We start from the raw sequence: 13563 nt of genomic DNA on the forward strand, positions 1-13563 counted from the left end.
ACTTTTTAAAATAAACAATTCTTATTTTGCAAAGCAGAGTATGTTATATGCACCAAGAAGATGACCGTAAAATGAGATATGCAGCAAAAACACGGTAGCCCTCCAAGCATTGCTGAAAACAGAAAACCCTATGCATTTTACAGCCTCAACATGGTGTATATAAGTTTGGCAGAAATGCATAAATGGCATTATAAGGCAATGGCACTCACTCTGGAGGTGAACGTTAGCAAGCATGGTGGCTTGATGATGATGCTTAGCACTGAATGGAATATAAAAATAAAAAATTTAGAATTAAAAAGAAATTTGAAAAAGTAACATATATGCACCATGGCATCAGAAAATGACCATAAAATGCAAAAAGGTGATGGAGTGATATGGAACAAACCTTGGAGAAATATCGCATCCTTGCTGCATAAAGGCACCCAGGGAAAACCAAAGGCTGTTAAATATTCCAAACTCATTTGGAGGGTCGGGAGGATTCTGAGGGTCACGTGGTTCTTCACTGCTGTCTTCCAAGTGCCATTCGTAAGGGCTGAATCTGCTGACTAGGAAAAGAACTACGCTGACGCCAATGTAAGCAAAGACTATACACATCCAAATTTCATAAGCCAAAGGATCCAGGAAAGAGAATACGCCAGGTTTAGATTTCTGAGGCTTCTTGATCATGATGGAGATGCCCAGGCTCATAAAGGGTTTGGAAAAGTCTATGACTTCTTCTCGTACCAATGTTATGGTGAGGGGAGCAACAGCTATATCTGCTCTCTGAAAAAGGAAAACAAACCCAAGTTAGTTACAGAACAGTTGCAACATAATCACAACCTACAGTCTCAGGCTAATGAATCAGATTATAAATTACAAGAGTGAGCAGGAAACAGTTTCTTTGCAGCCTATTTTGCAGTCCCTGAAGTTAAGGACTACATGATATGGGTAGAATATTATTAAAAATAAAAACTGCAATCAAATCTGTTCAATGGCCTCATGACAGAGGCAGATATGTACCAACACATATTTGTGTTTCTATTAAGTTAAAAATAGATGAATAAACACTACACGAACTGGACAGTGAAATGGCAACTAAAACAATGTAATTTTTTAGTAATGGTCTGTATCCATCCATCTATCTTGAAGACTTTAGGTAAATTATGTGTGTTGTATTTTAGTTTTCTCTTTTCCATACTTTCAGGAAGTTCTCTTGCCTTACTGATTAGTCCAGGATCTTTTAAAAGAAACTAAAGAGAAGTAACCAGTCACTGAATTTCAGCTGCATTTGGGCACTACCACTCATATGCTCCTTTGAAACCCAATTGCAATAAGGGATGGTAAAATAGTGGGGTGATAGGAACCAGACAGCCCATCCTTTCTGTGGTCACTGAAGAACAATAATGCAGATTTGTGAGCCCCTGAGAAGTAAATAACCTGGGTTATCTGAGAAGACTGCAAAGTAATGTTTTTCAGTATAATGGATGCCATCCTATTTTACAGAACTTAGCTCGATAGATCTGTAACACAGACCATCTCCTAGGGCTGTGTCTTCTGGAAGCACAACCTCATCTCATTGCATCTGTCATTTATCAGCATGTTAGTATAACCTGAACCAGTACCCTTCCCTTCAATCCATTCATCTTTATTGGATTCCATGGGAGGGTAAGAATGTGAAGTAAAAAAAAAAAATTACTTAATTACCTAATTAAAAATAACATTTCAGAACAGATTTTCAACATATTCAATTACATCTGTATTTCTATGCCAGAAAGATTGAAGTCATGACATTTAGATAAGCTAGCCTTGATCCAGACAAGTACTCAAGCAAGTGTCAGCATTTACAAGAGATGACTAGAATGTTTTTAAAAAAGCCCTTTTCATTTAAAAATTGTTATGAGAATCTACATACCTACACACACTTTTTTGTAATCTTCTACGTTAAACACTCTAACTGTTCATGTTCCTGATACTTTTAAAGATGACCTTTCATTGGTAATTAAGAATTTCAGAAAAGAAAAATGATTCTTGGGGGAAGTTTAATTTACCAGTACCTAAACCACTGTGCAACTTTTAAATCAGATTTTTGTTTCTCACTAGAAAATATGTATCTCTTTCCGGTGGAAAAATAAAACCTGATTAAGTAGAAGTCTGAATAAAAGTTAATAGGAAATGTTAATAAGTGGTGATTAAAATCTGTGCCATAAAATAATTAAATATGCCTTTATGTAAATATAGTGGTGATGTATGTGACTTTTATTAGCATCTGATTTGTTCCTTCTCCTAGATAGTTATGGTTGGTTTTGGTTTGTTGGGGTTTTTTTAAGTTTAATAAGCAGAAATAGTGAAGGTTTCTCCTAAGGTTAATCTCAGTGTGGCAGGCTGTGTGCCAGCTGGTGTCCCCGTGGCACTGTGCAGCCATGCCCCAGGCACTTGCTCCATGTTTTGAGGCTGAGGTTAATGGCAGATTGTCGGAACTGAGGACTAGCCCTCCCCACAGCAAACCTCCCTCCACCAATACCCATCTGCACACACGACCTCTAGATTTGCTCCAGCCACTTTGTACTGGCATGTGCAACTACAGGGTATGTGTACAAGTCCACTGCTTGGAATAATCAGATAAACCATGACTGTGCACATAAGGAGGCCACTTGGAAATGGTGGCCCTTGGTGTGCCCTCTCACAGCCCTCCTCACCCCTTTAGATTTTCATGCGTACTAGGACATTGCCCTTCCCCTTGAGCGACCGCTTGCTTCAGGGAGAAAACCTTCACCTGATTCGTGCTCATTTGCTGCAAAAATCTAATATAATGTGGCTTGAATATAAAAACTGAAAATGCCAGCTGCCTTTGGATGCCTGGGTGTTTACTGGCTTTGCAGATTAATGTGTTAATCACTTAAGTAACAGAGAGACTTGGGAGGACAAGAGTAGAGTGTGGTAAAGTTATCAGATGATGTGGAACTTGTTCACTAATTAATTCCCCCCAAACATTTATTTGTCTTGTAGCTGCTGCTTGTTGAGCTGCTGTTAAATATGAGATGTCTGCAGTCAGTGAGCATGAGATGCACACAGAATATCAGTTTTAAATATAGTCAAGAGTCGACGGTTGGCTGGAAGACTAAGCACTTTGACCATAGCTACTGTACTTTGTGTTGAACTAATGAGGTGCTTACAAATTAATCCTTATTAGAGCAAGCTTAATGGATCAGGACCCCTGCAGAGACTTAGCAATGATTCCACGTGAAGTGAAGCTTAGGTGGGCGGCAGGTGTCTTACTGCCCACACTTCTGCACATGAACAGCCAGCCTTGGAACAGCTCGTCAAGGTAGGAAAAGGCTAGTTCAGCTATAAGAGCATTTAGTTTCTGTAGTGCTTTCCTGGACTTGGAGAAATTTAATTCTCCCAAAGTAATATTTTAATTGTCAAAGTAGACACAGTGGAACTCTTCCTAAGTGCTGATGTAGCATGCAATAAAGTCTGTATTCTCCTTCACGAGCAGCTGAGTTCGTGCAGGGTGTTCCTGTGGGGTCTTTGGGAGGATGAAGCTGATGTTGTGCTGAAGCACAGACGAATCAGTTTTTAAAGGTCTGATTGTTACCATGTCCTCATTCATATCATACAGTACAGATTTCTTTATAAATTATTTAAAATTGCATTTTAACATTTTAATATTACAAGGGATACAAATATTTATTTTTCTGATGCATTTCAGTCTTCCTGCTTTCTCACCATTTTTGATAGGCAGTCAATATATTGGAAACACCAACACATACCCACATGCTTTCAATGAGTATGGCAACAACTGTTTTCTGCAGAGGTAACAAGCATGGTACAGACATAGGGTCTCGGGAAATCATCGACAACCAGGGCACTGAGAGTGGACCAGCTACCATCCAGCACCTGAACTTGGTTCCCCACCACTTCCCTGAATATTAGTTGCACTAGAGAGGTTAAAAAACACACCGCTCTTTGCTTATTTATTTAGAGATAGAGTATCTGAAATTGAGAGCTTAAGGAGAGCTCCAAGCACCCTAAAGGATCATTAATAATTGAGGTACAGTTGTGAATTTCCCTCCCTGTTATGGCTGCAGATAATCCGAACCCATAAAAATTGAGCTTGATCAAAAAGAACACAACCACAACCATGCCCTTCACTGTGCAGAACTGGAGCGGGGGTTTAAGAACCTCAACAACTAAGCTTTGCTAATCACTCATGACTAATGGCGTTTCAAACATCATCTTCACTGCATTTGAGCTGGGTGAGAAATGTCATGGATTCCTCTGAGGCTTGTTCCGTCTTTGCCTACTAGTGTGGGAGGGACGGATTTAGAGGACAGGCAGCACAGAGGCACTACCCACTCTGTTCAAAGCTGACCCCAGGGGCCTGCAAACCTCAAGACTCTTAAGAGGAGGGAGGAAAACAGCAAATGAAAATATCCCTCTATATGGAGAAAGAAAAATGATAAGATGTTCCACCTCTGTAATCCAAAAGAAGGGATCAAATTCTTCTGCTTACAGACCTAAAGATGAGTCTTCCTAACTTCAAAGCCATCTACTAGAGACAGCGAGAGATACCAGCTATGCTCCTGCCTGTATGTGCTTCTGGTCGTTTAGTTTTGCAGAACTGGACAACTTCTTTGCTAGTGTGTCACTTTTCAAGAAGCAGGCCTGGGCTACAGTCACTTTGCAAGACCTTTGTGTGACAGCCAGCACCCAGACTACATGGAGACCGAAGCAAAGGGACACTGCCTGATTTCCATCAGGTGCCAAACCTCCAGACACCCCAGAAGTGCTGAGGGCAGGTACACAGCAGCGGCAGGACAGACTGTGCTGGAATGATGACTGACTCTGAGCACATTTTAGGACCTCTCAGTGCAGTCTGAGGTTTCCAGGTATCAGAAAAGGGTGTCAGAAGGAGCAACACATCACCAGTGGTATCTGCTGGTAAAAGCTACTTTGTAAAGACAGTCCAGAATCCCCAAGGATATCAGGGTGCGTTGAGAGGCCAGGTCATGGGGGCATTGTGTTTTTAATGTATTAGCTCACACTTATTTAAAAACAGCTGATATCTGACTAGCAACATGTTGCACCGAATTCTTAATGCATATTAGCCGAGCAGTGTAAAAAGGTATTAAGGTGTTAGAACTACAGGTGGCCTTGTCTGCCATAGTTTGTCAATGTTAAGTCCACATGGGCTTTATGTGGATGCCCACAGTTCCTTCTGAGACACTGCTACTGTATGCAGATGGAGCAGTTAAGGGTCCATCTTTTTGAGCTGTGGATATCCATGTGCTTCCTCTATCAGCCAAAGTCTGGGATCACATCAGCGTGGCTCTGTGCCAGGGCTGCGGTCCTGTCTCCCTGGCAAGGTGCGGTGTCACTACGGCTCAGTGGCTGCCTGGGCAGGGACGCCAAGTCTGTCCGGGCCAAGGGTCCCTCTGAGCCACAGGGCAGTGGCATCTCACGGCGGCCTTTGGGCACTTGTGCCTGGGCTTCCCTACTGTGGAACCCAGGGGCAAGGGGCAAAGGGCAAGCTCTTCTCGCTCATGGCACAGTCAGGCTCTGCCACAGACTAAGAACACATGGGACAATTTGAGGAGAATTAGGAATTGAATTAGGAATTGAATTAGTCTTCCTCTCTGCTGGGATCCAAAGGCTGTATGTGCCATCTGTAGTTCTGCTGCTGGGAGAGCAGGAGAGGCCAGTGCCACGTGAAGCTGGTTAGTCTGTTAAAGGCAGGTGGTCCCACTCTGACAGACTGTGGAGGCTGCCTGCGTTTGGGGGACTATCTGTCCCTTACATCCCTCCTTTGTTCCTTTATGCTATTTTACATATCAAAAGATCTTTTAAAGACCTTTTTTTACCTGAGGAGAGTATTAAAGACTGTAAGGTCTGGCTGCTCTTTCCACTCCCAAAGCATTTGTAGTCACAATTAAGATCTATGTTAAACCTACTGTCAATTAGCCTTGAAAAGCATCAGGCCCAGGGATGGAAGGCTTTCCCTGGCTGAACAGTGAAGGAAGAACAGCAGCCTGCTTTAAAACGGAGAGAAGAAATAAAAGCCTACAGAAACAGGCTTGCCCTACAGAAGAGAAAAGACGATTGTCTGGTGCTCAGCAGCTGGTGGGTACAAAGCCCTGAGCCCCGGCCCTTCGGGGTGGGCGCAGTGGAGATGCTGCTGCTCATCAGCCCCGGCCCAGGGCACGTCATTAGCAGGGGGATCACTGGAGGACACCACTTGCCTTGCTGGTTTGCTTTTCTGGGTAGATTCAGTCTCCAAAACTGAGAATGATTTAGCTACTTCCCTTTTCTAAAAGTTCCAGGAAAAAAGCTTTACCTATTTGCTATTTTTATTCTGTCAAAATTTTCCACTATGTTTTAGAAATTTCCCTTACCTTAGTGCTTGAATTGGTAGGGTTTTTTTCTAGGAGGAAGAGGCTTATTTTGACACCATCGGAGTGAAAGAGCAAAATGAAGGTTTTCTTCAATCTGAACTGACATTTTTTGTTTTATGAAAAATCAAATAAATTTCATTTGTATGTCAAATTTGACTATTATCATTATTAATTATTAATACTACTACTGCTACCAACAACATTTGAAAATTGCTAACAAACTGCAAGGCCCCGTTAGCTCCTCTCTAAGAAGACCTCTTGGTTCTCCCATCTGAAGCAAAGGAGTTTGGGAATAGCTGCTTGGCCAGAACTCCCTGTCTCTAAGGCTGCCATCTCTACACGGCCAAAAAGCAAACCCTTCCCTGTAACCAGGTCTATTTGTACAGCCCACTGCAAAGCCACAAATAAAGGTCAAAGAGGACAGCTGAGATTGCCCTCGACATTGGGGAGCCCTATGGCACAGCAGACTTTTATGCCCTGCAACCAGCCCTGAGGAGATATGAGACAGGGGAGGGAAAATTTCTAATTATTTTAGTCTGTCTGTCCCCAGGTAACGTGTAACTCTTGGGACTGTTTCTAGTTAATGCAGAACTCTGGCAAGTCTTACAGTGGAGCCAGGGCTGTGCCAGTCAGCCTCAGGACCCACAGCGCTGTGACACAGCACCCCTGTTCCTCTGGGTCCAGCACACTGAGCCCCCTCCCATCCCTCCCATCCCTCCTCGCCATTCAGAGCCCTCCGACACAGCAGTCTGGAGGCTGCAAGGACCCAGCTGCACTTTTTCTCCTGACTCTATGCTGCATCCCACAGGAAGCAAGAGCGACAGTAACAACGAACTGGCACAATCTAAACATTAATTACAGTTAATGAGGGTTTTGGCATTATAATGACAAGCCATTCACTTCCTATGACTGTCCTAAGAGCAATTTTGGAAAAGAGCTGTAGGCATGGGGCTATGCAAAAATGGGCACAGTATTCAAAAGGCCTGGTAAGACTTCCCAGCAGTGCCAGGTGGTGGCGAGAAGCTTGTTGGGTCAGGAATATGCTGTATTTGACAAATGACTAGTCACTGTTTATCACTTGAGACAAATGTAATCTAAAAGATTGTGTTTTCTGCCACAGCTCAGTTCAGCTGCTGGATAACTGGTACCAAAACCAATCAGGCCCCTTTTATCCCCCCATGCTTGTCTTCCATACATTCTAATAAAGGCATTTAAAATCTAATCAACCTCTTGTCTCCCCAAAATGGAAACCAGAGGTGCCAAATATGACAGTCATTTTGCAGACAAGGCTCACAGGGGCATTAGGGGTAACGTACAGTTTTAGTTCCCTAATAGAGTTTTAAGCCCCTGAGAGACAAAGTCAGCATGTAAATGAGGCGCGTGCTCCAAATAATTAGCACTTCTAGAGCACTTTTCATCTTCAAAGGGCTTTGTGCACATCCTTGTGAGCCTGGTACACAGTCCCCACTCAAAAGACTGAGAAAGAGGCCAAGAGTATTTCATGGTGTTTACACACAGGGCTGGAAAAGGGTCTGGAGGCCGATGAGGTTTGTACTCAGAGTTCAGGGGCTGTTTTCCCTGCTTACAGAAAGCCAGGTGGATTTCTGTGCAGCTTGCCAGCTCAGAAGTTCAGCTCAGCAGGACAGGGAGCTAACTCAGCAGTGCTGGGCTGTAAGCATTAACCTGAGTCTACAGTCAAACCTCAAGGGATGCATCTGACCTTTGAATAATTGAGCACTGCAGTGAAGAGGCTTCAGTAACCAAGCTCGCAGCGTGAGAAGAGGAGCTGTTGGGGGTCAGGGAGGGAAAAGTTCCTCAATTTTTCATTAATGAGAAAACACAGATGAAAACTGTGCTTTAGAGTACAAAGAAATAGACCTTTCTGTAGGCGAAAATGACATTGGCAGGATGGGTGTGGGGTTGTTTTAAAGTACAGTCTACGGTGTCTGTGAAGCTGGTTTTTGCTGGTGTGGAAAGGTCACGAGTACGGTCGAGTCAAGGGGAAGTGGTTGAGGCTCAGTTTGATGCTAAGGAGGCAGAGCTCAAGGGATTGTGGAAAAGGCAGCTGCAGCCAACCTGTTTATCATAGAATGGTTTGGGTTGGAAGGGACCTTTAAAGGTCATCTAGTCCAACTCCCTGCAGTGAGCAGGGACATCTTCAAATAGATCATGTCCAACCTCATCTTTAATGTTTCCAGGGATGGGGCATCTACCACGTCTCTGGGAAACCTGTTCCAGTGTTTCACCACCCTCATTGTAAAAAATTTCTTCCTTACATCTAGTCTGAGTCTCCCCTCTTTCAGTTTAAAACCATCACCCCTTGTCCTGTTGCAACAGGCCCTGCTAAAAAGTTTGTTCCCATCTTTCTTATAGGCCCCCTCTAATTACTGAGAGGCCACAACAAGGTCTGCCTGGAGCCTTCTCTTCTCCAGACTGAACAACCCCAACTCTCTCAGCCTTCCCTAACAGGAGAGGTGTTCCAGCTCTCTGATCATTTTTGTGGCCCTTTATCCAGATGGATCTGGCATCATACGGCAGCTGCACAGGCTAATCTTACTTGGCTCAAGTCCCAGAGGCAGTGGCCCATATCACACCTTTCCTCCTCTGGTGTAGACGGTCCCTGTGCCCTGGCTGTCAGCAGTAATTTCTGCTTCTCTTTTGTCATGTCTTTTGCATATGGTGTGATTATTTTTTTAAGTGAATAAACTGTTTCATTGCTTGTCACTTGCAAATATATCAAAAGGACTCAATTAGAGCTAATACTCTTGATATTTCTCAAACCACACACAGGGAAACTGAGGGTTTAGGTTTCCACTGTGATGTAATTATGCTTGGAACTCAACTAAACCTTTGCTTCAGAGGTTCTCGATGTACTTGTATTCTCTGAGAGAGGTAACACCAGTTTGCCAAATTGCCTATTGAGGCAAGGGGAGTTCAAAAGATCTGCATAATGTCAAACCTCAATGCAACAGAGAAGTGAAGATATAACCCAGGGGTCCAGACCTCTGTTTACTTTTTCTAATCAGTAGATTTCCCTCCCTGCCCCTAATACAATACTACAAAACCATTCTTGCTTATATAAAATATTTTGAAGTCGAATAGGCTACCAAGTATATAATAAGGCATCAGGACCAACTGCTCCAGAATAAGAAAACTTTTGCAAATCTAGCAATTACTTTAAAAAGACTGATTCATTTGAAAAGAATTATCTCGCTAGACATTTTGCAAGAATGATGATAGGTTATCCCAAGGAAATTTTGAGGTGAGTTTTAGAAATTACACTCAGCCATGGAACAAAGAGAGGCAATGGAAATATTCGCTTCTGCTCAGTTATTTTTAATAAAGGAAAGCTTGTTAAAAATAAACTGTAAAGATTTGGGCGGAATCACAAATCATCTCATTAGCATTTGGGGGAAAAAAAGCAAAGATGAAATATCAGCTTGTAAAGTCTTTTCTGCAAAGCCAATTTTCTCCCCCTTCCATCTGGTTTATCTGTATTCCAAAATTCTCATTTTCAAAAAGTTTCTGAAATGGCAATTCCAGACTGTTTTTGTTCCTACTAAACAAAGCAATGTACACCCAATATAGAACTATAAAGAAGAATGCAATAAATTAAGACTTGGGGTTTTTTTGTCTGGGTTTAAACCCAAGGTTTAAAAATTTAAAAAGATGTGGGTGATTGCACACCTGCATTACTTCTTACCCTGAAATCAACCATGGTGCTAACTGATCAAGTCTCTGGTCAAACACAGACTGACATCAGTGATTCAACAAGGGCCAGCAACATAGGATCAGACCTTTAATGGGAGGGGCACCCTTCCAGCACTTAGAAGACTGATAGAGAAAAAGCAGACATGACAAATGCAAAAGTAGCATATGAAGTGAAAACTGGAAATTCTGCTCTAGACAAGAATTTGAAATTTGCCCAGTGCTACTTCTCAACATTTTGTGAACTCTGATTTGAAGAACAGCAGTAAAAAAGTGACATTTCCCTGCAATGAAATTATTAGAAAAGTAGACTATAAAAATGACACTACAAAGAAGTATCTAGAATTTTAAAGGTGGTATTCAAACAGACGATTTGTATTTTGCATTTTATTAACTTTGAGCATAACTTTTCATAAAGAACATTAAAATGAAATTTAAGAGAAACTTACCCCATAGACCAGTTCACCCACCATGCCATTCCATATCTTAGTCTCAGGGTCCCTAGCTCCATATTTCCCATCTCCAACAATTGACAGTTTGTATTTTATTCCAACATGTTTTGCTATTTCAGAAGCTAAGTCTACACAATATCCTTCATATCTCTCATTCCCTTCTAGTTGTTCATGGTTTTTCTTATACATTACATATGGTGATTCCTTTGAAACAAAAGTAAAGATCAAAAGTCTATGGATGCAAAATACAGGTTTAGAACATACAAAATGAGAACTGTTATTATCCTTTATATTACTGGCAAGTATTTACAATATTTCCTGCTTTGGTACAGAAATTAGAAAGAATTTTGCAGTTTAAAATCCTTGACTGATCCTACAGCCACACATACTATTGATTTTATTCCTGGTATAGACCCATTGAAGACAACGCGACTATTCCACTTTAACAAAGTTACACTTTCGTTTGCAGGGTCAAATTGCATCACTGTAGTAATAATTCAAGTTTTAGTGTTTAAAGAACTGATGCACCCAACACCTGTGCCATTAAAATAATTTCCTAAGGGCCCAGTGGCTTAGAATGGGGCTCTGATGGAGGTACTTTCAAAGCAGCCTAAGGGAAGCTAGGCTAAAACCCTCAGCAGCAATTTTTGTCACTAAATTCCCTTAGCCTTCTTGGAAAATTCTAGCTGAAATGCTGATTATATCTCGCTAAATCCATAGGAGTATAAAATACAATGCTTCAGGAAATAGCATAAAATTGGTTCATGCTTAGTAGAATTGTAACAGGCATAAAAGTCACAAACAATACTGTACAGAGCACATCTGCTAGAGGCATTGGGACTGACACAGGTGCTGCTGTTTACGACACAGGAAGAACTTTACTCCTTTGGATTTGCACAGGTATAGGTCACTTTTCACTCAGTGCTAAAGCAGTTCCAGTTCTCCACAGGCTTCATTGTGCCACCCTTACTCAGTCTACAGGGCTTGAGTCTACAAGAGCTGCACCTGAGGGGTGCAAGATTTGACCCTACAGCAGGAAGGTCAGATCCTGCAGTCATTTACATACATCCACAATAACTTAATTTACGTGAGGCATTTGATTAAGTTCAAGTGCCTGAGAAGCAGCAAAGCGCAATATTGAGCTCAGTGAGCTCTTCCTGTGAGTAAACTTATTGATGCATATAGAAAATTGTAGGGTCAGGCCCTCGGTACATCTCTGGAAGATACTGAATTTTTCAATCACTTGAAGTCACACAGTATTAAACATTTGCCTCCTGGCAAGGTGTCTAACACACCTCAGGAGCCATGTGTCTTGTTTCCTAAACACAAACACACTAAGAACATAAAACTTACCAAGATGGTAGTGACTACTATAGTTCTGTTCTCCACAGATGAAGTGTCATTAGAGGGCAGCTGATCTAATGCTGGCACAAATCTTTCATACTCATTCCAATAACCAGCCTATAAAAATGGAGATCATTACCTTGTTGCATATGTTTACAAGGAGTTTGTAACTTGTATATGTTGCATGTTTACAAGGAGTTTGGTGCATGAACTTGTAACAGGAACGGTCAAAACATATGGCTTTGTAACACTTATTCATGCAACATTTGTGCCATTAAAGGACTACATTATCTTCAATTTAATTTCCTTAAAGAAACAATATTCTCAAGCCCACGTGCAAATAAACACAAGCTGAATCTAAGTGAAAATGCATATTAAATTCTCCCTATCTAAATTCACATCATCATGGTGCCTGTGGAATAACTTCCCATCTATCCACAGCATAAAAATATACTACAGATAAGAAAATAAACTGCACAGCATTCTAAGCAAAATTCTTTGATTTTGTAATTTTTATCAATATTCTGCTGCAGTTCAGACAGTAAATACAGTCCCTGCAGACATGCCTAAGCTAGCTTTAGAGTAGATGCACAGACATCGTTAGCAATGCAGGCACAGTGGCATTATCTTCAGTACGGGATACAAACACTCTGTGAGCACGAGGTGACTATTTGTCAGCTGTCTTGTGCTGACCTTCATGGTGCTGTGGCTACATTGCTACGCTATCACACTAGTTTTTGTATTTCTGCACAACACAGAAGCAACACTTTTGCCTGCACTGTAAACCCAGCTGAATGGCTGGTCATGTCCAGAGGTATTTTGTTATCAAATATGTGCAGAAGAGTTTAAGGAGTCTCAGTAGTGACTAAGTAGGTTAGGTACCTATAGCCAGGTGAAACTAGGGGGATTTATGTGCCTCGGCCACAGAGATTCTTCTCTCTATACTCCTGAGACCCTGCCTACCTAATTATTTTTTTTAAATCTGCCCTAATTTCTTTTATAACAGGGATCTAGGCAACTATCCCACTTAGGATCTATACTTTATTTAGGAGACAAGAGAATGAGTAGCAAATCCAAATTAAAACCAAACTTATTTTCTGTTAATTTCAGAAGGTTTTTAAAATACACTGGCTCCAGCTTCACTACGGCTATGAGGCCTGTTATGGAAAGGAAGGGAAAGATAGGGAGGAATTTAGGAGACGGGGCTGAGCACAGGACCCTGAATGCAGGTATTATGCTTGGCAGTGGAAAAGCTCCAGAAGGAGCTTAAGGAAAAAAGTAGGGTCTGAAGTTGACATGGAAACCAATGAAGATTTGGGACATGGAAACTAACAGGGCGAGTGGTTTGGTCCAGGAATAGAACAGAACAGGGCTGCTGGGACAGGGAAGACAGCACAAAGGTGGCATTTCCTTAGGGGCCTGTTATTACGGTTCCTGTATGGTATTTTTGAGTTTCATTAGTTCAAATATTTGTGAAGATGTGAAATCTGGATGCAAATCTTGAAACTCACCTTTCGTGATCCAGCAGCTTTCATTTCGTACACATCAATTGTGTAATTTGTTCTCCGCCCATAGGTGTCAAACTGGATGTTCCCTGTCATTCCTTGAACTTGTACCTTAAGGGAATAAACAGAAAAAAACTTTTTAATAAAAGATTCACTTTCTTTTTCCGTCTATTACATGCT

The 13563-nt window shown here is 41.7% G+C and overlaps 1 protein-coding gene across 1 annotated transcript in view; it reads right to left on the reverse strand.

Moving 5' to 3' along the window:
* The window catches only part of GRIA3 (glutamate ionotropic receptor AMPA type subunit 3), a 150993-nt gene that overhangs the window by 44478 nt on the left and 92952 nt on the right, over positions 1-13563 (reverse strand). The window contains exons 7-10 of the mRNA XM_010172523.1: positions 13390-13494; positions 11888-11995; positions 10532-10738; positions 386-762 (exon numbers count right to left, since the gene is read on the reverse strand). Coding sequence (XP_010170825.1) covers positions 386-762; positions 10532-10738; positions 11888-11995; positions 13390-13494 — 797 coding nt within the window. The remainder of the gene's footprint in view (positions 1-385; positions 763-10531; positions 10739-11887; positions 11996-13389; positions 13495-13563) is intronic.

The sequence above is a fragment of the Antrostomus carolinensis genome, unplaced genomic scaffold (genome assembly GCF_000700745.2).
Source record: "Antrostomus carolinensis isolate BGI_N321 unplaced genomic scaffold, ASM70074v2 scaffold4757, whole genome shotgun sequence".
Taxonomy (NCBI): Eukaryota; Metazoa; Chordata; class Aves; order Caprimulgiformes; family Caprimulgidae; genus Antrostomus; species Antrostomus carolinensis.